This window comes from Lepisosteus oculatus, chromosome 14, assembly GCF_040954835.1.
Source record: "Lepisosteus oculatus isolate fLepOcu1 chromosome 14, fLepOcu1.hap2, whole genome shotgun sequence".
Taxonomy (NCBI): Eukaryota; Metazoa; Chordata; class Actinopteri; order Semionotiformes; family Lepisosteidae; genus Lepisosteus; species Lepisosteus oculatus.
Window position 1 is genome coordinate 42,379,666 of NC_090709.1, and position 25,446 is coordinate 42,405,111.

General features: G+C 45.0%; 1 protein-coding gene across 6 annotated transcripts; it reads right to left on the bottom strand.

Annotated features, from left to right (window-relative positions):
• Positions 1–1,379: 1,379 nt before the first annotated feature.
• On the bottom strand, positions 1,380–22,745 carry LOC138243274 (soluble scavenger receptor cysteine-rich domain-containing protein SSC5D-like). Of its 6 annotated transcripts, XM_069198830.1 has the most exons (13): positions 22,588–22,745; positions 20,507–20,557; positions 14,616–14,654; positions 13,095–13,130; positions 12,000–12,035; positions 10,889–10,924; positions 9,777–9,812; positions 8,669–8,704; positions 6,516–6,548; positions 4,966–5,283; positions 3,849–4,163; positions 1,748–1,870; positions 1,510–1,599 (listed from the first exon to the last, which is right to left on the bottom strand). In XM_069198830.1, exons 1-12 carry the CDS (start codon positions 22,643–22,645, stop codon positions 1,749–1,751), a joined length of 1,116 nt encoding a protein of 371 aa, XP_069054931.1. In that variant the 5' UTR covers positions 22,646–22,745; the 3' UTR covers positions 1,510–1,599; position 1,748. The 6 variants fall into 6 exon arrangements, with proteins under 6 accessions (XP_069054928.1, XP_069054929.1, XP_069054930.1 ...); XM_069198827.1 differs by lacking the exon at positions 1,748–1,870 and having other exon boundaries at positions 1,380–1,599; XM_069198828.1 differs by lacking the exons at positions 1,748–1,870; positions 9,777–9,812 and having other exon boundaries at positions 1,380–1,599.
• Positions 22,746–25,446: the final 2,701 nt, after the last annotated feature.

Here is a 25,446-nt window from a genome sequence, read left to right on the forward strand (position 1 = left end):
AGCTCATCCGGGCTGGCGACTTCCAGGCGAATCTTATTTTCCAGCCGCAGACAGCACTGGGCCGTCGTTCCGCGCTCTTTGGAAATCACAACTGCGAAAGCGATGCCCCCATTCCTGTTTAAATCACAGGACAGCACGCCCATTTGCTTTTTTTGTTCCTGTATGCGGATGGAAATGCTGTTTTTCTGTGTCTCTGAGGCAATGAATGCCTGGCCCTTAGTCGTTACTTCTTTTTATTTCTGTGCATTGGCCAAGACTGAGTATTATTATCTCCAGTCATTGTTTACACGTCTGTATTGTTTACATTCAAACTGTCTACATGTTTACTTGCACATTGTCTATTGTTTGTTTGTACATTGTCTTGATGCACTGTTTGCACTTTGTCTTGTTTTTTACACTTGTTTTACAATCGAGAGACTTTCTGTGAGTAAGAAATCCATTGTACCAGTACCGGTTACATATGGCAATAAAGTTCAAGTTCAAGTTATTATATATTCATAATTAGATTCATATATATATAAAGTGTTACTAGATATTGAAAAGAACTTCCATCGACCTTGGTGCCAAACTTGTGATCCTGTGGCAGTTTACACAGCGCGGGCCCCGATTGAAATGAAAGTTTTCAAATTTACATATTAGAGAGCGAGAGGCGTCGCCGAGCTCCTGCATCAGCCACTGGGAGACGAATGGGGATTAAATGTGGAGACAGCCTGGATTAAACCTATTACTTGTTCCTTTGCAGACGACGCATGCTGACGCAGCTCCCCACCTGAATTATTATTACACCTACTGCCAGCTATATCACTCTGCAGCTCCCAGCTGGCAGCCCCCACTGGAGCTCAGCAGGTGTGAGCCTGGTCAGTACCTGGAGGGGAGACCTCCTGGGAAAAACTAAGGCTGCTGCTGGAAGAGGTGTTAGTGGGGCCAGCAGGGGGCGCTCACCCTGCAGTGACGGGGACAACCCCGGCGTCCTGGCCAAATTTCCCATTGGCCCTTACCAATCATGGCCTCCTAATAACCCCCCTCTCTGAACTCGCTTCATCCCTCTGCTCTCCTCCCCACTGAGAGCTGCTGTGTGGGGAGCGTTCTGGCACACTATGGCTGCCGTCGCATCATCCAGGTGGTGGGGCTGCACATTGGTGGCGGTAGTGGGATCCCCCATGACCTGTGAAGCGCTTTGAGTGGAGTGTCCAGAAAAACGCTACGCAAGGGTGGTACCTCTAGTGGTAGCCCCCTGTATTGACCTGCCTCTGACCCTGACCCTGCCACATCGCACAAATTCACCAAGTCCAGAAGATATCCAGCTCTTGAACACGAACAACTACAGGTGGATTCAAGACCGCTGAACAGGTCAGGAAAAACGCCGGGTGAAGACACCATGTTCTTTCAGTTTATTTTATTTGCAGACAGCGCGACAGCAGCCTCCGCACCCGAAGAAACACTGCAAGCACAATAACAAAAACAAAAACAGCCCCGTTCTCCTGCGGCCCGATTTAGGCAAACAGAAACACAGCCCAGCGGAGAAGCTCCAATTTTCCTCTGCATTTTTCCTCGGGGGGGGGGGATCGGTCTTTGCCTTCGGCTCCGAGTCGTCATCACCTGTAAAAAAAAAACAGAGGAAAGAACGTTCGGGCGATCGAAAGAGTACCACCGGAAAACCCGGAATAATTTAACCAGGGCTGGTCATCCTGGTCTCTGCTCTACGGTCACCTGAGTGAAAAGAACGGTCCCGGTTCTGGGTTTTTACCTCATCGCTGCGATTTCCTGTTCGCGCAGGCGGCCGCCGCCATCATCCCCATCAGCCCGCAGGCCATGAGCGCGGCGTACGCGCGGTAGAAGTCGGAGGCGATGCCGAAGGCCCGGCCCCGCCCTGCCGAGAACAAAGGGCCCCTCTTCAATCCGACGTCGCTATGACCGGAAAACGGGGCTCTCTCCCATCGACCGGGCGCAGTGGAGGCCCGACCCGACCTTTGGGATCCCCAACCACCCCCACACGAACTGTTCTCCCCCCCCTGCGTCGTGGCACGGACCACCAGACTCAAGATCAGCTTCTATCCCCCTGCAGTGCCCATCCTCAACAGCTCACTGCCGGGCCTTCAGACAGATCTGCACTACGCACTTTATACATAGTCTACCACTGGGTTTGTTCCCCTCTATTGGTCTCACTACTACATATTTATTTCTTGTTCCTGTTGTCCTGGTGTGGTGTTGCTTGCGTGCGTCTCCCGAGAGATCAGCGCGATGCACACAGGGCAAGACATGACTCTAGTACACTACTAGCCAGTAGCCAGATCACCCTGCAACTCACAACTGGCAGCCCCCCCCACTGAAGCTCAGCAGGTGTGAGCCTGGTCAGTACCTGGAGGGGAGACTCCTGGGAAAAACTAAGGTTGCTGCTGGGAGAGGTGTTAGTGGGGCCAGCAGGGGGCGCTCTCACCCTGCGGTCCACGTGGGTCCTAATGCCCCAGTATAGTGACGGGGACACTGGACTGTAAACAGGCGCTGTTCATCGGATGAGACATAAAACCGAGGTCCTGACTCTCTGGGGTCATTAAAAATCCCAGGGTGTCTCTCGAAAAGAGTAGGGGTGTAACCCCGGCGTCCTGGCCAAATTTCCCATTGGCCCTTACCCATCATGGCCTCCTAATAACCCCCCTCTCTGAACTGGCTTCATCCCTCTGCTCTCCTCCCCACTGAGAGCTGCTGTGTGGGGAGCGTTCTGGCGCACTATGGCTGCTGTCGCATCATCCAGGTGGGGGCTGCACACTGGTGGCAGTAGTGGGATTCCCCATTGCCTGTAAAGCGCTTTGAGTGGAGTGTCCAGAAAAGCGCTATATAAGTGTAAGCATTTTATTTTTTTTAACCCTTCACGAACTGACAAGGCTCACACCTGCTTAACTTCAGTGGGTTGCCACCGAGTGATATGGCTGCTGGTTACAAAACAAATGATACTCTACGCCATGCAGTGCGTATATTGCAACGACCTATACAGTGGAGGTTGTGTGTTTAGGGGGAGGCTGGTCTTTGAAGGAACTACCGTAACACTGAACTGCCAGTAGAGGTCGCCAAAGGCCTATGACTCCTGTAAAAGCCCTGCTGAGTGTTTACTATTGGTTAAAGCACTAGAATGGGTAGAATCAGTTATACATTAGTGGTGCAGAGTTCTTGTAGTGATTCGAAAATTCAGCGTGTTTACCTGTAGTGAAACAGAATTTCCTTAAATAACACGAGAGATGTAATATCGGAAGATCTAACACCCACTGTGGACACACAGGAGATCGGCTTGGACCGATCTCTCGATTCTCTCACTTTGTCATTGATTTAATATAATCTCTACGTAGGTTCCAACATGGGAGACTAAATTCCACAAACTCGGGGTGTGTGTGTGTGTGTGTGTTGGGGGGGGGGGTTAGGTTCAGACAAGATGGCGGATCACGTCTGAACTACGGAGGGGTGGAGCGGTGGCACTGTGGCTAAGGATCTGTCGACTTTAAGGATAAGCAAGGATAAGCAAGACTCCAAAGACGACGCTGACAGTCGTCTTTATACAGTGAAGCAAAAACCGGATAATATGCACTCCCATATGAATCCCTGCTATATATGATCGATCTAGAAAGCTGACCAGTATCGATATGTTGGGCTGAGCGGGGGTTTTAAGGATCTGCGGGAGGTGTCCCCAATTGAAAACCACTACATTTATATGTACGGGTCCAAAACAATTCTTCGTTTTCAGAATTTGGACTATTTCAGACATGTATCGCTGGAATTCGGCGCCACGGTCCCCTTTGGAGTGGTACATTAAAACCGTTACCACATCGCTAATAAATGACGGCAGGCGAGAGTCTCACCAGCGCACACCAGTCCCGCCTCTTCTCCCAGGGTGCAGTTCGTCATGTTCGTGGGCGACGGCGGGCAGAAGAAAATCCGAGATTCGTTGCCTTGGCACCGGAGCGCCCCTGACCACACCGGGCCGCCCCCTCTCCCGAAATAAGACGCCCGCCCCACTTTTTCGGGGGTCCCGCAGTGCAGCTCCCGGCAGACGACCTCGGCGCTCGGCCGGTCGAAGTCCGAGCGGCACACGGAGCCCCAGGTCGTCCCGCGAAGCACCTCCAGCCTCCCCGAGCAGCGATCCCAGCCGCCCGCCAGCCTGGCCGCACGGTGCCCTGGGATTGCAGCACAGGAGAAACCCGCTCGGGAGGTTAATGTTCCCGATCAGTTTACATCAGTAATGTTCCATTAATGCATATCACCCTGCAACTCACAGCTGGCGCCCCCCCCCCACTGGAGCTCAGCAGGTGTGAGTCTGGTCAGTACCTGGAGGGGAGACTCCTGGGAAAAACTAAGGTTGCTGCTGGAAGACGTGTTAGTGGGGCCAGCAGGGGGCGCTCACCCTGCCGACCATGTGGGTCCTAAATCCCCAGTATAGTGACGGGGGACACTGGACTGTAAACAGGCGCTGTCCTTCGGATGAGACATCAAACCGAGGTCCTGACTCTCTGTGGTCATTAAAAATCCCAGGGTGTTCCTCGAAAAGAGTAGGGGTGTAACCCCGGTGTCCTGGCCAAATTTCCCAAGGGCCCTTACCAATCACGTCCTCCTAATAACCCCCCCTCTCTGAACTGGCTCCATAACTCTGCTCTCCTCCCCACTGAGAGCTGGTGTGTGGGGAGCGTTGTGGCGCACTATGGCCGCCGTCGCATCATCCAGGTGGGGGCTGCACATTGGTGGCGGGAGTGGGATTCCCCCTGACCTGTGGCAGGGTGAGCAGCCGCTGCATATTGGAAAGGGGGGAACTTTACGGTACCACGCAGAAAGTCGATTCTCTCCCAAGCCTCTACGGTCTAGACTTTCCAAAACCACGCCAAATGTTTAAGAGGTACATCATTTCAGGCAGAAATTGCCTCTGGGGGAGGGGGGCCTTTGAGTAGCTTAGCACCATAACCGTTGCAAATGTGGGCGTCCTACCTGAACAAACCACTCCAGCGCTCGTGCTTGGAGAACCGTTGGGCTCGGGGGCTATTCTTTGTAGCCCACAGAGCCTCAGAAACGGCTCCGATCCACTGCAGGACACGTTTGCCAGGAAAACCGGCCCTGGCCGATCGCCGAACGTGGCTCCCGGAGGCCCGGCCTCCACTGCCGAACCGCAGCCCAGCTGGGAGCAGACGACTGCGGCCACCCGCAGATCCCAACTCCTAGCGGAAACTCGAACCCACTGCCCTTTGTAATGCACCTCCACTGTCCCGCCACAGGGACTGAGGCCACCCACCAGCCTCGCGTCTCGGCCTGGAGAGAGAGAGAGAGAGAAGGAGTCAACAGAAAGGCTACAAACGAGAGGAGTCCATTCAGGCCATCTTGCTAATTGGACAACTAGATATAAATGGATGTCGTGACGGACTGGTGTCCCTCCCAGGGGGTATCCTGCTTTGTACCCACTGCACGCTGGGATAGAGAGTACAGCCCTGTTGGGAAACCTCTGGGGGGGGCATGATCTGCTGCTTACCGCCACCTACCCACAGGGAGAACATCCAGACTCCACACAGACAGCATCTCGGGTCCAGAGTTGAACCTACAGCCCCGGCACTGAGAGAGACAGCCCTGCACTGAAATAGTCACTCATATTTTCCCCGAATTGTAAATTCAAATGACTACTCGGAATTCTGATTCTCCAATAGCGCATGGATTTGATTTGCTGACTAAAGGAGACTCAAGTCGGACCCACCCTCCCCCAATGAAAATGGCTGCAGATAACATTTCCAAAGCACAGACCAAGAGTTTGGCGGTATCAGCGGGTCACCAGTTTGACGCGGTTATCACACGCTAAGGATTTGCAACCCAGTCCTAAGCGCAAAGATCATTTGTTCCAGTACCTGAAAGGAGGAGACCAAACGCAAAAAGTGGAATTATTCTAAACTCTTAAAACACCTACGTGCCGAGATAAAATGGTGACAACCCGCCCTCCCTCCTGCCTCATTTGAATCTTTCCGTCTCAAAAACCCAAATTGCTCGAGTAGAGGGCGCTGCAACAGACACATAAGTTCTGGCTCCCAAAACGAATCTGTTGAATCAGATGCGTTTTATCGCACGCGAGGCACAATAAAGCCGAAGCACTGTTCGAAATACCGGTACAAAACTTGCAGTTTATGTAGCTCGTTACCATGGTAACGGGGGGACGTCACGGTGTCCGGGCCCGTTCACAGACTTTGGTCACTCTTGATGGTCAGTGTTAGGTTTCCTAGTGGGCATCTGGAACCCTTATCAGTTATCCCCCCCTTTCCTGATTCTAAGCCGGTCACTTAGAAGTCCAGTCCTCGTGCAGAAAGGACTCAGTCAACCCCCTTGTTCACATCTTATATCTTTCTTCAAGGGCCGAAAAAAAAACAAACACATTTCGACGTCACTACCGCAAGGCCCACGGAGCTTTCAACTCTGTCCCCACTGCTCTCTCATGTCCACCCCTTTCGAGGCAGCCCACATCAATCAACAACCGAACTATCAAACAAACGAGAAACTCTTACCTCCAAAATGATAGTCCATTTCGCACCACTCATCTGAAAGTCAATAAACGTAGAACATTCAGTACTTTCTGCTCTTTTTAGCTCTGTTCCGATACTCTGGGAGGACTCTGCATATACACACAAAGGAGGCAAAGTACACTGATGACTGACAGAGTGCACTTTGTGTTTTTCAAACTAACCTACACCTTTCTCTTAAGGGTATCTGTGGTCATGCCTTGAAATCAGACACAGATCACGCAGACTGTAAACCCCCACTTCTCCTTCTTAGGGAATAGCCAGTTAATTGAATTCACTTTTGTCCCTACTGATCTTTACGCCAAGGTCTACGTATGATGGCTGGAGATCTGACAGCTGTATAATGTACTACCCTGGATCACAGATAGAGAGCATTTACCGCAGTATTAAAGAGCGTGACCTTACAATACGACTGAACTCGGAAAGAAAGCGTCGCAACTTCCTGGATCCTCAAAGAATCTGTAGCGCACCCCCCCCCCCCACGAAACATCTTCCGAATGTCACGGTGAAAAAGCCCCAGTTTCCAAAGCTTCCAAACGCCACATTGCTGAAATTGAGATTTGCTCACTGTGCTCTGTAATGACGGTAATCGGGATGAGCGTACGAGCGATTGTGTCCACCGTGCATCCCAACACACGGCGCGATGCACGTGTTCGAGCCCCCAGTATGTTGCTCAGACCAGGTCAACGTAAAAAAGACGCTGTAAAACATGCTCGGAAATAAAAAGTCAAGAAGCGAAAACTTTCAAAACTAGCAAAAAGCCGCCTTCAGATTGCAGGCTAGGTAACCGAACCCTTCCTGGCAGAGGAAGACTCCAGTCTGATAAACTACTCCGTTGGTGATTAAATTCGCGATGGTGGTCAAGATCTTAAAGGCTTTCTGCCGAACCTTCAAGCCACGAGGGGAAAAAACACAAGTGGTCACAGTCAGTGATCTGACCACAGATACAGCTGACCAATGTGGTACCCTGCACTTAATATGCAATGTTTAGAAAATGTAACAAAAGCATGACATGAAACCTCTCTGACCTATTTCATCTCGGGGCTTCTTCACTTTGGAGATCGGTGAAAGAGCAAAACATACAGAACGATGCGGTGGTCAGGAAAAAAAAACAGCTATAAACACAGCTATGCCAGCAGCTATGTCACCCTGCAACTCACAGCTGGCAGCCCCACTGAAGCTCAGCAGGTGTGAGCCTGGTAAGTACCTGGATGTCACAAAGTTGGTCACAGTCAATGATCTGACCACAGACACAGCTGACCAATGTGGTACCCTGCACTTCATATGCAATGTTTAGAAAATGTTAAACTAACTTTTGGGATGAAGACGCCCCCATCCAACTCATGTCGTGATTTTAAGATATCCATTGCTCTGTGTTGTTTTTTTTTCCCTATCTTTCAATATCAAACTGTTTTTCTTTAAATTACTTATTATAGCTGAGAAATATATATTTTTTCCCTCCAGAAAATAATTATCTTGCACCCCGTTAGATTAATTGTATCAGACTTTGGCCATACTGGCAGTTTGAAAGTAACATTAGCTTTAATGTTGCTTGAAGTCTTTAAGCTTCATAATTTACACGTGAACACTTATTGTATCTCACCATTTAGTTATTAGAAGACGAATAAGATAGTGGTGTCATCATAGTCTGCAGCTACCTTAATAAACAAATATCTGACTCTGTATTTATCCTACACTAACTCTTTTCAGTTTCTCTCAAGGATTCTTTAGACTAGTTCCACCCTTCAATAATACCACGCTGGAATCTCTTCTTGAAGGTGGAGACCAGTGTCAGATTTGAAAACAAAAAACGGAATTAGCCATTCTTAACTTATACTTAGGAACCAATAATGATGGATTAAACTAGGACCCCATCCACCCCTGAGCTAACATTGTGAAAACTTTTCAACAGGAGCTCTCCTCTTTTTAAGTTTTGTTGTTTTAAGTTCACCTTGGTTTCATTTGAAAATCGCTCAAGGTACTATCGCACTTTTCAAATACCTGAAAAGAAATGTCAGAGCTGATGAGTATTAAGCGCTGCTCTGCATGCAGCGTGTCCTAATGTCCACCCCACTCATTATAGCTGAGTTTTATGAACATGTAAAACATAAGGCATGATGACATGAAACCTCTCTTACCTATTTCATCTTGGGGCTTCGTCACTTTGGTGATCACTGAAAGAGCAAAACATACATAATGTTGCTGTGTGGTGAGGAAAAAAAACAGCTATAAACACAGCTATGCCAGCAGCCATGTCACCCTGCAACTCACAGCTGGCAGCCCCACTGAAGCTCAGCAGGTGTGAGCCTGGTCAGTACCTGGATGTCACGAAAGTGGTCACAGTCAATGATCTGACCACAGACACAGCTGACCAATGTGGTACGCTGTACTTCATATGCAATGTTTAGAAAATGTTAAACTAACTTTTGGGATGAAGACGCCCCAATCCAACTCATGTCGTGATTTTAACAGATCCATTGCTCTGTGTTTGTTTTTTTCCCTATCTTTCAATATCAAACGGTTTTTCTCAAAATTACTTATTGTAGCTCAGAAATATATATTTTTTCCCTCCAGAAAATAATTACCTCGCACCCCTTTAGATTAATTGTATCAGACTTTGGCCATGCTGCCAGTTTTAAAGAAAAATTAGCTTTAATGTTGCTTGAAGTCTTTAAGCTTCATAATTTACACGTGAACACTTATTGTATCTTACCATGTAGTTATTAGAAGACAAGTAAGATAGTGGTGTCATCATAATCTGCAGCTACCTTAATAAACAAATATCTGACTATGTATTAATCTTACACTAACTCTTTTCAGTTTCTCTTAAGGATTCTTTAGACTAGTTCAACCCTTCAATATTCCCACACTGGAATCTCTTCTTGAAGATGGAGACCAGTGTCAGCTTTGAAAACAAAAAATGGAATTAGCCATTCTTAACTTATACTTAGGAACCAAAAACGATGGAATAAACTAGGACCCCATCCACCCCTGAGCTAACATTTTGAGAACTTTTCAACAGGAGCTCTCCTCTTTTTCATTTTGTTGTTTTAGGTTCACCTTGGTTTCATTTGAAAATCGCTCAAGGTACTATCGCACTTTTCAAATACCTGAAAAGAAATGTCAGAGCTGACAAGCATTAAGCGCTGCTCTGCATGCAGCGTGTCCTAATGTCCACCCCACTCATTATAGCTGAGTTTTATAAACATGTAAAACATAAGGCACGATGACATGAAACCCTCTTACCTATTTTATCTTGGGGCTTCGTCACTTTGGTGATCACTGAAAGAGCAAAACATACATAACGTTGCTGTGTGGTGAGGAAAAAAAAACAGCTATAAACACAGCTATGCCAGCAGCCATGTCACCCCGCAACTCACAGCTGGCAGCCCCACTGAAGCTCAGCAGTTGTGAGCCTGGTCAGTACCTGGATGTCACAAAAGTGGTCACAGTCAATGATCTGACCACAGACACAGCTGACCAATGTGGTACGCTGTACTTAATATGCAATGTTTAGAAAATGTTAAACTAACTTTTGGGATGAAGACGCCCCAATCCAACTCATGTCGTGATTTTAACAGATCCATTGCTCTGTGTTTGTTTTTTTTCCCTATCTTTCAATATCAAACGGTTTTTCTCAAAATTACTTATTGTAGCTGAGAAATATATATTTTTTCCCTCCAGAAAATAATTACCTCGCATCCCTTTAGATTAATTGTATCAGACTTTGGCCATGCTGCCAGTTTGAAAGAAAAATTAGCTTTAATGTTGCTTGAAGTCTTTAAGCTTCATAATTTACACGTGAACACTTATTGTATCTTACCATGTAGTTATTAGAAGACACGTAAGATAGGGGTGTCATCATAGTCTGCAGCTACCTTAATAAACAAATATCTGACTCTGTATTTATCCTACACTAACTCTTTTCAGTTTCTCTTAAGGATTCTTTAGACTAGTTCAACCCTTCAATATTCCCACACTGGAATCTCTTCTTGAAGATGGAGACCAGTGTCAGCTTTGAAAACAAAAAACGGAATTAGCCATTCTTTACTTATACTTAGGAACCAAAAACGATGGGATAAAGTAGGACCCCATCCACCCCTAAGCTAATATTTTGAAAACTTTTCAACAGCAGCTCTCCACTTTTTAATTTTCGTTGTTTTAAGTTCACCTTGGTTTCATTTGAAAATCGCTCAAGGTACTATCGCACTTTTCAAATACCTGAAAAGAAATGTCAGAGCTGACAAGTATTAAGCGCTGCTCTGCATGCAGCGTGTCCTAATGTCCACCCCACTCATTATAGCTGAGTTTTATGAACATGTAAAACATAAGGCATGATGACATGAAACCTCTCTTACCTATTTCATCTTGGGGCTTCGTCACTTTGGTGATCACTGAAAGAGCAAAACATACATAATGTTGCTGTGTGGTGAGGAAAAAAAACAGCTATAAACACAGCTATGCCAGCAGCTATGTCACCCTGCAACTCACAGCTGGCAGCCCCACTGAAGCTCAGCAGGTGTGAGCCTGGTCAGTACCTGGATGTCACAAAAGTGGTCACAGTCAATGATCTGACCACAGACACAGCTGACCAATGTGGTACGCTGTACTTAATATGCAATGTTTAGAAAATGTTAAACTAACTTTTGGGATGAAGACGCCCCCATCCAACTCATGTCGTGATTTTAACAGATCCATTGCTCTGTGTTTGTTTTTTTTCCCTATCTTTCAATCTCAAACGGTTTTTCTCAAAATTACTTATTGTAGCTCAGAAATATATATTTTTTCCCTCCAGAAAATAATTACCTCGCACCCCTTTAGATTAATTGTATCAGACTTTGGCCATGCTGCCAGTTTTAAAGAAAAATTAGCTTTAATGTTGCTTGAAGTCTTTAAGCTTCATAATTTACACGTGAACACTTATTGTATCTTACCATGTAGTTATTAGAAGACGCGTAAGATAGTGGTGTCCTCATAGTCTGCAGCTACCTTAATAAACAAATATCTGACTCTGTATTTATCCTACACTAACTCTTTTCAGTTTCTCTCAAGGATTCTTTAGACTAGTTCCACCCTTCAATATTACCACACTGGAATCTTTTCTTGAAGATGGAGACCAGTGTCAGATTTGAAAACAAAAAATGGAATTAGCCATTCTTAACTTATACTTAGGAACCAAAAACGATGGAATAAACTAGGACCCCTTCCACCCCTGAGCTAACATTTTGAAAACTTTTCAACAGCAGCTCTCCTCTTTTTCATTTTTTTTGTTTTAGGTTCACCTTGGTTTCATTTGAAAATCGCTCAAGGTACTATCGCACTTTTCAAATACCTGAAAAGAAATGTCAGAGCTGACAAGTATTAAGCGCTGCTCTGCCTGCAGCGTGTCCTAATGTCCACCCCACTCATTATAGCTGAGTTTTATGAACATGTAAAACATAAGGCATGATGACATGAAACCTCTCTTACCTATTTCATCTTGGGGCTTCGTCACTTTGGTGATCACTGAAAGAGCAAAACATACATAATGTTGCTGTGTGGTGAGGAAAAAAAAAAGCTATAAACACAGCTATGCCAGCAGCCATGTCACCCTGCAACTCACAGCTGGCAGCCCCACTGAAGCTCAGCAGGTGTGAGCCTGGATGTCACAAAAGTGGTCACAGTCAATGATCTGACCACAGACACAGCTGACCAATGTGGTACGCTGTACTTAATATGCAATGTTTAGAAAATGTTAAACTAACTTTTGGGATGAAGACGCCCCAATCCAACTCATGTCGTGATTTTAACAGATCCATTGCTCTGTGTTTCTTTTTTTTCCCTATCTTTCAATATCAAACGGTTTTTCTCAAAATTACTTATTGTAGCTGAGAAATATATATTTTTTCCCTCCAGAAAATAATTACCTCGCACCCCTTTAGATTAATTGTATCAGACTTTGGCCATGCTGCCAGTTTTAAAGAAAAATTAGCTTTAATGTTGCTTGAAGTCTTTAAGCTTCATAATTTACACGTGAACACTTATTGTATCTTACCATGTAGTTATTAGAAGACGCGTAAGATAGTGGTGTCCTCATAGTCTGCAGCTACCTTAATAAACAAATATCTGACTCTGTATTTATCCTACACTAACTCTTTTCAGTTTCTCTCAAGTATTCTTTAGACTAGTTCCACCCTTCAATATTACCACACTGGAATCTTTTCTTGAAGATGGAGACCAGCGTCAGATTTGAAAACAAAAAACGGAATCAGCCATTCTTAATACTTAGGAACCAATAATGATGGATTAAACTAGGACCCCATCCACCCCTAAGCTAATATTTTGAAAACTTTTTAACAGCAGCTCTCCTCTTTTTCATTTTTTTGTTTTAGGTTCACCTTGGTTTCATTTGAAAATCGCTCAAGGTACTATCGCACTTTTCAAATACCTGAAAAGGAATGTCAGAGCTGACAAGTATTTAGCACTGCTCTGCATGCAGCGTGTCCTAATGTCCACCCCACTCATTATAGCTGAGTTTTATGAACATGTAAAACATAAGGCACGATGACATGAAACCTCTCTTACCGATTTCATCTTGGGGCTTCGTCACTTTGGTGATCACTGAAAGAGCAAAACATACATAACGTTGCTGTGTGGTGAGGAAAAAAAACAGCTATAAACACAGCTATGCCAGCAGCCATGTCACCCTGCACCCTGCAACACCGTGGAGACTTCCTGGGAAAAACTAAGGTGGCTGCTGGAAGAGGTGTTATTCGGGCCAGCAGGGGGCTCTCACCCTGCGGTCTATGTGGGTCCTAATGCCCCAGTATAGTGACGGGGACATTATACTGTAAAAAGGCACCGTCCTTGGATGAGACGTAAAACCGAGGTCCTGACTGTTTGTGGTCATTAAAAATCCCAGGGTGTTTCCCGAAAAGAGTAGGGGTGTAACCCTGGCGTCCAGGCCAAATTTGGCCCTTACCAATCATGGCCTCCTAAAAACCCCCCCTCTCTGAACTGGCTTCATCATTCTGCTCTCCTCCCCACTGAGAGCTGATGTGTAGGGAGCGTTCTGGTGCACTATGGCTGCCGTCGCATCATCCAGGTGGGGCTGCACATTGGTGGCGGTAGTGGGATTCCCCATGACCTGTAAAGCGCTTGGAGTGGAGTGTCCAGAAAAGCGCTATATAAAAGTGTAAGCAATTATTAATTATTATTATTCTAAAAAGGTAGGAGGGGATGCAATCGGAGAAGCAAGCCTTTGAAAGTAAAAGAAAGATCCCTCCCTGTTTGAAAGCTGGAGATGTCAAAGATAACACCCTGTCAGAGTCTGGGAGAACTCTTCAGAGCGTAATCTCTTTTTTTTTTAGATTGTAAGATTGAACGATTTACTAGAAACCCACAGATCCAATGATAGGAGAAAGGAAGTATGTGGTACGTATGTAATTACAGCCGAAGCATCAGAGACACAACCGGCACAAGTAACAGACTGCACGTCAGATGACAACCTGGCTTTAGTAAGTTGATGATATACAGCATGGAGGCAAGGAGTGATCTGCCATTCAAATTAAACAAATTGTGCTGAAACGTGAAACATTCCTGGATCAGATTAAAAGGTTATTTGGGAGTTAAGGGAAATTTCAGTTCTGTAGTCTGACTGATATTTCTACTATCAAATAATTTACATCCAACACCCATTTAAATATCTGATACAGTTTCTATTGAAAATGTCTTTTTTACTTCACTTTAAGTCCAATTAACCTGGCCAGTCCTTGAAAATAAACTCCATCGTGTTGTTAAGCATGCCCTGGAACAACAGCAACGTACTGTAAAATAGTCCATGACTTTACTGCTGCTCTCCTCAAACAATACAGCGTCTCTCGGCAGACGTCTGGTCTCCAGAATCTCCTCTTTCAGACGGTTTTGAAGATTCAGCCCCGGGGGTCGATGTGCTATAACGAATCACAGTTCTAATGAGCAGCCAATAATTCTGCACTGCACTGTAAACGTTGTGGATGTGCTGGAGTCGAGTGTCTTTTTCCAGCCTATGTCCCCTCCTCTTGGCTTTATAAAAGATAATGACTAGAAGACAGATGAAACTCTTACCTTCTTGTCCACTGCTATTATAGTAGTGAAGGTTACACCCTAAAAGAAAAAAGAAACAAGTGTTAGCATTGCTGCCTTGTTGCGCTGGGGCCCAATGTTCCGTTAGGGGTGGTATCTGTGTGGAGTTTTTCCAGTTCTTTCCATATTCAGTCGGGTTTCGTCCTGTAGTCCGTTGTGCCAAACAAAGGGCATCAGCCAAGAGCTTGCGTGTTGAAAATCGTCTATTTCACATGCATACGGGAGCCTTGCTCTTGTGCGCAAGACTCCAAAGACTACGCTGACAGTCGTCTTTATTCACTGAAGCAAAAACCGCATAAGATGCACTCCCACATGAATCCCTGCTATACAGATGCAGCCATTCAAAGTGCGCGGTACAGACACGTACCGGAGGTAATTGGCTGCGGCATCGCGCATCATGACGCAAGATGACGCGGGGTACCGCGGTACCTGATTGGTTGACCGACAGGGGCACTCGTGGTCCGTTGGTCTGTCGTAGAAAGATTTACTGTACAGTACAGTAAACGTCTTTACTGTGCCCGTTGTAGATATTGAATTTTACCACTGAAGGGAAATCTTAGTAGATGAGCATAAAAAGAATAGGAGCATACTGTAACGCGTGTGAAGGCCATAAACGATATTAATTTTGGAACATAAACATACAGTACTGTATATGGCTGGTCTTGGTACTTTAAAGTAAAAAAATACACACCATTATTCCATTTCTCCCTAAACATTTTAAGCATCAAAGTCTTTAACTAAAGAGATACCGGAGTCAACAAGCATACTTTTAGAATTTGATTAATAGGGAATATAATATGGAATCGCGTATCTAAAGAATTTAATAACGATATGATTATATTCGTGTACTGCGACAGGGCTGTGTAGGGCTGTTTCGCCGCCTTGTTCATGCGAGTCGTCTTGTAGCCTTCTGGTCTACGTGCGTGACTAACAACTCACAGGTTGTGTTCAAATCCAGCTGGTGCTGGACTTTTCTTTTAACAAACATTTCTTCGAAAAAATAGAATAGCGATATTATGGACAATTAATTGACTTTTATATTTCAAAATATCACAACATGATCGATTCTAAGTCATTTTTGATACCTTCTTCCCTTCTGACAACGGTCCCTGCTTCTGCTTCCTGCTTCCTGCTTCTTAGTGTGTGTGTGTGCGCAATAGAGTAAAATTTTATAGAGAAATGGAGGCTGGACAGCATGCGTTACAATATAAACATTTATATTGATTTAAATCGCAAACGCGTGTTTAATTATGTGTTTTTTAATCATAATCAGGCTAATGCAACATAAATTGATACAGTATCTTTGTCTTCTAAGTATCTTAAACTTTCAGCATAGCTTTCTACCCGTTAAGATTTATATTTCTTGGAATTTTGGGATCAAACGTGGAAGATTGTAATCATTTTTATTTGTCAAATACGTGATTGTATTTCTGAATGTTATGTTACACCTACAGTAGTTCACTGCTTTAAATACATCTAATTAAGAAAGTTGTGTAGCACTTTAGATCTTTTTTTCTGAACCAGGGAAAATCTGATCATGTTTCTCTATAACAATAATAAAAAACTTTATTTTACATATCACCTTTAAAAGTGGCATCTCAAAGCAATACAGTAGATTGAAAAACAGTTAAAAGGGACCAAAGTAAATACCAGACAAATGCAAACGCGTTTTTAATAAAATGCTTTTATTCATCCAGCAGAGAGAGACACACACACCGGTTTCCATTGACAAAATTGTTTTTTTTCCCCCAATTCCTCTTGTCTAACAGGAATGTTTTGTTTGTGGACAGACTGTTAGACTAGAGGAAAAGAGCGCCTCCTTCTACGAAGCATTTCATTGATCCGATCACAAATTATTTTCCAGTCGCACGAAGTAAGGGTAAACTTACACCATACCGATGAGCTAATGCCAGGGAAAGACACCATTTCCTTTTTCTGATCACTCGCTTTCTGGATACACATCTCACCTGTCCTGTTCTTTGTTTTCCTGGTTTGCTGATTATGCCTGCTGCGGTCCACTCCTACCCTCACACCTAAAGAATACTATTTCAAATTTCTTGGCGCAGTTCATTAACCCTTGTATGTGCTGTCCGCGCCCAAAATGCAATTTAAAAAAAGTCAAAAACCGCGCCTAAAATGCAATTTAGAGCTTTCTGGCAAGAGGAGACACCCAAATCAATGTAACATGCCACAGTTTGTGCATGAACAGGGTTATACTGCCTATTCCCTTCGATACCCGATTAAAAAAAAAATAAAAAATGTTTTGAATCCCCGGCGGAACCGGGCATCCATATGAATCAAGTAACAGGTTTATTCCATGCTGAAAAAAAGAAGAAAGAAAACACATTCCATAAGAATTGACTGAGCTCCGCTCTGTACCACGCAATGATCCCCCCGGAGTCTCTGCCCCGGTTTATTTGGGTTTTTAGACAGAGGGTAAAAAACTCTCTCTGGCTTGACCTCCCCCTCCATGGGTATGTTTTTTTTTTTGTTAACAAGGTTCGCCAGCTAATGTGAATCAAAACCTGTCTTTCTAGCTTTTAAAGTCGTGCGATGTGTAAGCCACAATTCAAATAGAGAAAAAAGACCTGAATGACAAGCCGATACATACTCTTAGAGTTTGATTAATAGGGAATATAATACAAAAATATAGTACTAAAAAAGGTACTACCACTTTTAAAGGTGATATGTAAAATAAAGTTTTTTATTATTGTTCTAGAGAAACATGATCAGATTTTCCCTGGTTCAGAAAAAAAGATCTAAAGTGCTACACATAACTTTCTTAATTCAATGTATTTAAAGCAGTGAACTACTGTAGGTGTAACATAACATTCAGAAATACAACTGAGAATAGTTTTGTGGTGTTTGTTTAGATGAAACGTTCCTAAAACGTATAACGTAACAAAATTAAAGACTATTAAAATCTGTAATCTTTCCACTTGTAGTGTAAGTCATCGGAAAGTTTCTGCTTTGTGTAAGGATGGTATCAAAAAGCAATCTTAAGTGGCGAGAAAGCTGTGCTCAATGTATTTAAGGGACTTAAAAGTAAAAGGAGATGCTTCATATTGCTTGACTAATTTTAAAAACTAAGTTATAAATGCAGACGCTCCCTCGGTGCCGCACCGGGTGTAAATATCAAAATATACATACCCAACACTGATTGTACCCATCTGTCATGCAAATAAAACACCTTGAATTGAATTGAATTGAGGGGAGAGGGAGGAGGGGGAGAGAGATAACCAGGACTCAAGGCAAATAAGATACACTCCACAGGCATTCACAACAGCAACATATGAAACGTTTGCACGTATAGTTAAGTTATTACTTGGTTTTCAAAGTGCAATGAAATACAATATTGTTGTTGTTGCCGTTCTTGTTGTTTTTATCCTGTAAAGTGTTTTGAGAAGCCACCTTTAAAGGCGATATATACTGTAAAAGCGCTGATTCTTATGGAATGTGTTCCGCCGGGGATTCAATTTTTTTTTTAATCGCGTATCTAAGGAAATCTCAGTATAACTTTGTTCATGAACAAACAGTGGCATGTTACATTATTATTAGTTTTTTTTGTTAACAAGGCTCGCCAGCTAATGTGAATCGAAACCTGTCTTTCTAGCTTTTAAAGCCGTGCGATGTGTAAACCACAATTCAAATAGAGGAAAAAAAGACCTGACTGACAAGATTTAAGATGTGGCTGTCAATGTTGGATTAAAAAAAACACATTGCCCCACGTTTGTTGCATTGCTTGAAAAATAACTATTTCGAGAGACTGGATAAGTAATTCAAGTGTTTTTTTTAACTTCCTGAAAAACAACTAATAATTTAACTATATGTGCAAACGTTTTATGATATGTCGCTGTTGTGAATGTCTGTGGACATGTGCTGGCTGGACAGGAGGCTCCACTGTACACAGAGAGGGGCGGGAGGAGGGGACAAGCCGATACATACTCTTAGAGTTTGATTAATAGGGAATATAATACAAAACTATAGTACTAAAAATAAGATACACTCTACAGACATTCACAACGGCGACTGTCAGAAGATAGGACACAGCGGCTCAGGCACCCGCCGAATGGAAAAGGGGAACTTTAATGTTCTGTATGGCTAATACTAAAGCCAATACTAGCTCAATACCCTCAATGGGCTTTGACGTGCTAATGTGTTGGTTTAACAGTCCGGGTGTGGCAAGCTTCACAGGTTCATTAGCGAATACATATGCAGGACAACTAGAGAAGACGTTTTACAGAGGATGGATTTTTAGAAACATCCCATCAGTGACATCACTGAAGTCAACTCCTAGGTACTGTAACTGTCGTGTGGATAGTTTCACAAGAATCAGACAAAGGTTTAAGCATCGCTTGTTCTAGATAAAACTGCAAAAAAAACAACAACCCATAATGTACTTCTTTGCGGCTATGTTTGCCCAAATCATATATTCACAACGTGAAATCTAGAAAATAATATTACGTAACCAAAATCCGCAATATGGAAACAGAACCTGTGTAATTGTTGATAGATGATGTACTCGTAACATTTTTTCAAGACGAACTACAACATTTAAAAAATGACTTGTATGTACTTGATATCTCTAATCAATCCACGGCGACATTGTTAAAAGCAGAGTCCCAGCACAAAACGAAACTAAAACGCCCTGGGCATACCGTTTCACGCTTCTTATTAGTTGCTCAAAAGTAATTTGACCGTATGAAATGCATAATATAAACCTAGAAACATATACGTGAGCAGTATTTACGTAGTATCAGTGTCAAGACATACCTCTCAAATACTGTAAATCAAGTTAAAAATATCTCAAGACCGATTCTGGTCATAATGAAACCATGTTTCGTGTATGTTTTCTTTAAAGTACCGAGACCAGCAATATACTGTATGTTTATGTTCCAAAATTAATATCGTTTATGGCCTTCACACGCGTTGCAGTATGCTCCTATTCTTTTTATGCTCAGCTACTAAGATTTCCCTTCAGTTGTAAAATTAGATATGAATATTCAATTCTTAAACGGGCACAGTTAAGACATTAAATATACATATACATACTGTATACAGTACAGTTTTCATACGGTAATATGTTTATGTTCCTAAATCAATCTCTTTTATGAGCATGTGAAAGGCATGGTGAATCGATTCTCAAAAATTACTGTACTTTGCATGATTGGAAACAAATGCGTGATTGCGAAATGCTGTGGTGTTACTTTTACAAAGACGGTCAATGAAAAAAAGAATGTTGACCAGGGCAATACTTTGAGTTTACAGCTTGTCCAAGGTCATTCATTATTAATACTATTAGTAATATCTTCGTTAAAGACTGATGGCCACAGCTCAAACATGAGAGGTTGAGCTTTATTAGCTCCACCTTGCGGAAATTCCGTATACTATTATTTTGCTTGTCGTATTATAGGAGAATTTACGGTAACTCGCGGTATTTACCGGTAACTCGCGGTAGACTGCGTACAGCATACCGGAAAATAATGCGTTATCGTCTGCGCATTTTGAATGGCAGCATCTGTATATGATCATTCTAGAAAGCTAAGCGGTAAGGTTTTAAGGATCTGCGCCTGTGGCTGGAAGGTTGCCGGTTCAAATCCCGCGGCCGGCAGAGGAATCCTACTCCGTTGGGGCCCCCCCTGAGCGAGGCCCCGAACCCCAGCTGCTCCAGGGGTGCTGTAGAAATGGCCGACCCTGCGCCCTGACCCCCCAGCTTCTCTCTCTCCCTGTCTGTGTGTCTCCTGGAGAGCCAGCTGGGGTCTGCGACAAGACCGATTCCTCATGCAAGAAGTGGTATAGGGAGAATAAAGTAGTCCGATCTTAAAGAGCTTAAAGAAGAATGTAACCGAAAGACAATTTAATGGAAAACTTGCATTCGTAGAGGTTGCTGTCTGTAGATCTCCTGCGAGGTCCGGTACCGGTTCCTGAAAGACAACAGGATTAGGTGGATTCGGTCTTTCTGCACATATTATAAAAGGTTTTTTTTAATAATAAATCAGGATCCTTCGTTCCTGTAAGGCTCCCTGTGTGTAAAACGTAGCTGCGTCGATGCAAAAGCCACCAGTCGAATGTTATCGCATTTGGATTTTTTTTAAAGAGCACTTGTTAGATATGGGGGGAGAGCCGAGTTTGTTTTATGGTTGGGGGTTTAGAAAAAGGAAATGCAGAGCCTGAAGCAACAAGCTACCAACTACTATCCTGGGCTGCTGCTGCAGCTGGGAGATAAGCGATCATTTGCTCACAGATGTCAGAGGAGATTCTGGTGAGATCATAGCTGTGTTTCACCTCCTGAGAGTGATGCTCAGTCACCAGTACATTCTGCTGGGGGGGGGGGACCCACCCAACTGGACAAGGGGACGCACTTCCTACTGTGGGTGCTGCTGTCCCTCGCAGAACAAGGCCTGTGGGAGTCGAGGAACACTCTCACCCAGCACAACGCGGAGTGGGGAGCGAGGGAGCTGGAGGAGAGGATACTGGCGGACCTCAGAGGGAGGATGAAGCACGATGTTGCGAAATGGGCCTTCTCTACGGTGAGAGAGCGCCGGAAAGGACTTTTGGGCCCCATACAGGGACTAATAGCCAGCAGCCATATCACTCTGCAACTCACAACTGGCAGCCCCTCCCCCCCCACTGGAGCTCAGCAGGTGTGAGCCTGGTCAGTACCTGGAGGGGAGACTCCTGGGAAAAACTAAGGTTGCTGCTGGGAGAGGTGTGAGTGGGGCCAGCAGGGGGCGCTCTCACCCTGCGGTCTGTGTGGGTCCTGATGCCCCAGTATAGTGACGGGGGACACTGGACTGTAAACAGGCGCCGTCCTTCGGATGAGACGTCAAACCGAGGTCCTGACTCTCTGGGCTCATTAAAAATCCCAGGGCGTTTCTTGAAAAAGAGTAGGGGTGTAACCCCGGCGTCCTGCCCAAATTTCCCATTGGCCCTTACCCATCATGGCCTCCTAATAACCCCCCTCTCTGAACTGGCTTCATCCCTCTGCTCTCCTCCCCACTGAGAGCTGGTGTGTGGGGAGCGTTCTGGCGCACTATGGCTGCCGTCGCATCATCCAGGTGGGGCTGCACATTGGTGGTGGTAGTGGGATTCCCTATTACCTGTAAAAGCGCTTTGAGTGGAGTGTCCAGAAAAGTGCTATATAAGTGTAAGCAATTATTATTATTATTATTAATGGACAAAAGCAAGTGATAGAGCTTGGAAGGAATCTTTAAGTGCAAAAAATCTGGCCCCGTCGTCCACTTGCACAGATTGATAATAGACAATCGCCGCCGTTCAGAACGTTTTTTTTATTGTGTGCAAAACTTACTAATTTGCAAGAAGGTTTTCCTTTTTTTTTTAGATGTAGTAACGGAAATAAAGTATATTTTGCAACAAAAAAAAATCCGCGTTTCACTGTGCTATTTTATTGATCATACCTTTTGGGTGATTTTATCAATGCGTATATCAAAACGAAATCACAATTATTATTTTTTTTAAACTCTAGCAATAACTAAATTGGCGGTTCGGCGCTGGAGAAAGATATTAAAATGAAATTCAGGATATTTCCCCACATGCACACACACACCTCACAAGAGATCTTGAGAAATGCCACTAGAAACGTTGCATCTTCATTCTTAAAAGGTGTTTTTGTTTTTATTTTGCTAGGCATATCCACGGCGAACGAATCCCCTTTCGCATCGAGATGTTTTTACCCCCCCGAGTCCTCACTGCAAACCCAAGCTAAACTCTTCGCTCAAAAGGTACAAACAGTGGCACAGCTTGGATTTGAACCCATGACCCCCTGGTTCCTAAACGACCCAAAACGGTGCCGAGCCGCCTTTCCTGTCGCCATAACCCCAGATCGCATCTTCAGGTAGGAAATAAACGACCTCCTCCTGCCCCCGTCACTACTGAATGCGTCTTCAAGTAGAAGATCTCCGACCTGCGGCTGTTCGACAGCTGTGGGACTTACCAGCTGAGGAGAGCAGGAGCAGGGCAGCCAGGGAGAGGACAGACAGGATCTTCTCCATCCTTCAACGGGATTGACCGGCCTCTCTCAGAGCAGAGCGAGATCCCAGACAAACAGAGTCCACAGGACTGGCCACCACCCTGGAGCAGAGTCACAGAGCAGCAGAGAGCAGCAGATCTCTACAGCGCTTATAGAGAACAGGAACAGGTCTTCAGCTCCTCCTGTGGCACCTCCTTCCATCTGTAGATGATACTCATCAGGGGAAATGATGGTGTTTCACCCTTATCTTGATTGACGCATGTGTAACTGGAGATAATTTGTCCAATCTCCACCCATCGTCACAAACATTCATTTTCGCATTCTTGTGCTTACGATATGGGGACACTCGGGTGGCGCTGAAGTTTTTGAGGGCCTCGTGGCTCCTGAGGTTGAATCCCAGGAGGGGGCACCTTCTGTGTGGAGTTTGCATGGTCTCCATCAGGGTGTCCAGGAAGGCTGGGAGGAAATAGGAGCACCTCAGCGACTTTTTCAGCTCCTACCTGCCTGTGAAAAACACAGACGGGGGGGTGGGGGGTCACAGGCACACAAGAGCCCCTCGTCTTCCTCTCCATGGGGCAACTCTTCGGGGAAAAAAAGACAAAGAAATCACAAACGCAAGAACAGGTCTTCAGTTCCTCCTTCCATCCATAGATGTCATTTCTGTCATCCAGGGAACTGAAAGTCTGAAAGCACCATCTAATTCATTTCTTACTGCTTCGCTGGCAAAGCGCTGCAAGTTCTGGCTCTGTTCCTGCAGGCGAGTAATCCAGTCCATTCCCCACAAATCTCCTTGTTCCATTTCCTTTTGACATGAGAAGCGTGCTCCTCTCCCTCTTAAAGGGCATCAGGTCAAGACGTTCCTTGACCAGTCTACACCCAGTTGCCCAAAACTCAAAAAGGATTTTGGATTGCTCATTGTCTTGAGACGAATGTATCCCTAAGTTGTTCTGAATATATTTCCTTTCCATCCCTCATCAGCTTTTTCTATACACTTTCCAAAACTTTGAGCTGCACTCTTTTTCAAATGATTTTACAAATCTCTTTAGTCATCCAGTTCAGCGTTGTGGGAGAGTCAGAATCTTAAAGGAAGATCACTTTACTGGCCCTATACAATTTCTTGCATGAGGAATGCGTCTTTTCACAGACCCCAGCTGGCTCTCCAGGAGACACACAGACAGGGGAGGGAGAAGCTGGGGGTCAGAGCGCAGGGTCAGCCATTTATACGGCGCCCCTGGAGCAGCTGGGGTGAAGGGCCTCGCTCAGGGGCCCCAACAGAGTAGGATTCCTCTGACGGTCTCGGGATTTGAACCGGCAAACCCTTCCCACCCACAGGTGATCCACACCGCTCTACCTTACCTGCTTGACGGAAACGCCTACTGGCCAGTGAGAGCTGGTGTGTGGGGAGCGTTCTGGCGCACTACGGCTGCCGTCGCATCATCCAGGTGGGGGCCGCACACTGGTGATGGTGGAGGAGAGTCCCCTTTACCTTTAGAGTGGAGTGTCCAGAGTGGAAGGAAGTAAGGAAAATCGGAGAGGATAGCACGGTCTACCTTACCTGCTTGCTGGAGACACCTGCTGGCCAGTTGTAGTACTGCAGCATGTTAACCCCCCCTGCTGTGAAACATACTGTACAACGAAATCATTGCTCTCACTCTGCTCCAACACCCTGGTTAACACTTGTTGTTGAAGCTCTAATACGGTTGTCAGACTTTCATTTGTAAGTAATAGGCTCTGTTTTACTGATTGTACATGTGCGAGGTGCTTAGTAGCCCATGATAAGCTGTATCTCAGTTATAAAACGCATGCAGGTGTCTCCTATTCTGTGCCGCTTAAAAAGAATCACTGGAGACTTAGGCATAAGGTATATCGTCGCACAGAAACGCTATAGTTACCATAGTCCTGCCAAGCAATGGGCACAAGGCAGGGTACATCCTGGGCAGGACGCCAGGCCATGGCAGGACTGACGCACGCTCACAGCGGCGCCCGTTTTCCCCCAGAAGCCAGTCAACCTTCGGAGGTGTCGGAAAGCGCAGAGAAAAGTGAGGTTTCCCCACCGCGAGTGGGGGGGCGGGGGCTCCCAGTTGGGGGTCAGCGGAGAGCCGGAGTCGATCCCAGCAAGCAACATCGCAGGACGACACGCACCGACACAGAGACGCACAACCTTAATTCATCCCTTCTCTCGCCCCTTGGATCCGATTCAGCGTCGTAGCCAGTCTATCGCAGGAAACACACACACACACACTATATTTAATGTTAAGCCTGGAGTGTTTACTGTTTCAGCATTATAAAAGCATTATTTTTGCACCGGTGAAGCCTCATCTTTGCAATACCGTCTTGCGAAAATCCCAAGCTCGGTTTTAATCCACTAAAGAGTTTAAACTACTTCATCAACAACGTCCGAAAAGGAAACGTTATCAGGCTGGCTGTTAACACTTACTGTACTCGATATGAATGTTCTTCGGCCGTTAACCCGCGGAAGCACAGCTTTGGCATTTGGAAGAAAAAAAAACGTTGCTTGCGTTGAATCGATCCAATCAATATAAAACAGACGATAAAATTCGATTCTCAGCCCCCGCTGACACTGCGGGACGGTCACCGTCTTGCTATTCCTTGCTTGATCTTTTAGCATCCTAGAACGAGCGCTAAGCATGCAATTTCCTACAAAAGATCTTTCGTTGTCTCTCCTCATTTTGAACATAACGCAACAGATGTGAAACAGGAAAACAAAATCAAACGTTTTGCACCTGAAAAGTCTGGCGAAGGGTTTCATTGGTCCAAAGTTAAGTGAATATGCCGGACCCCAGACGAGAGCAGAGCAGCTCA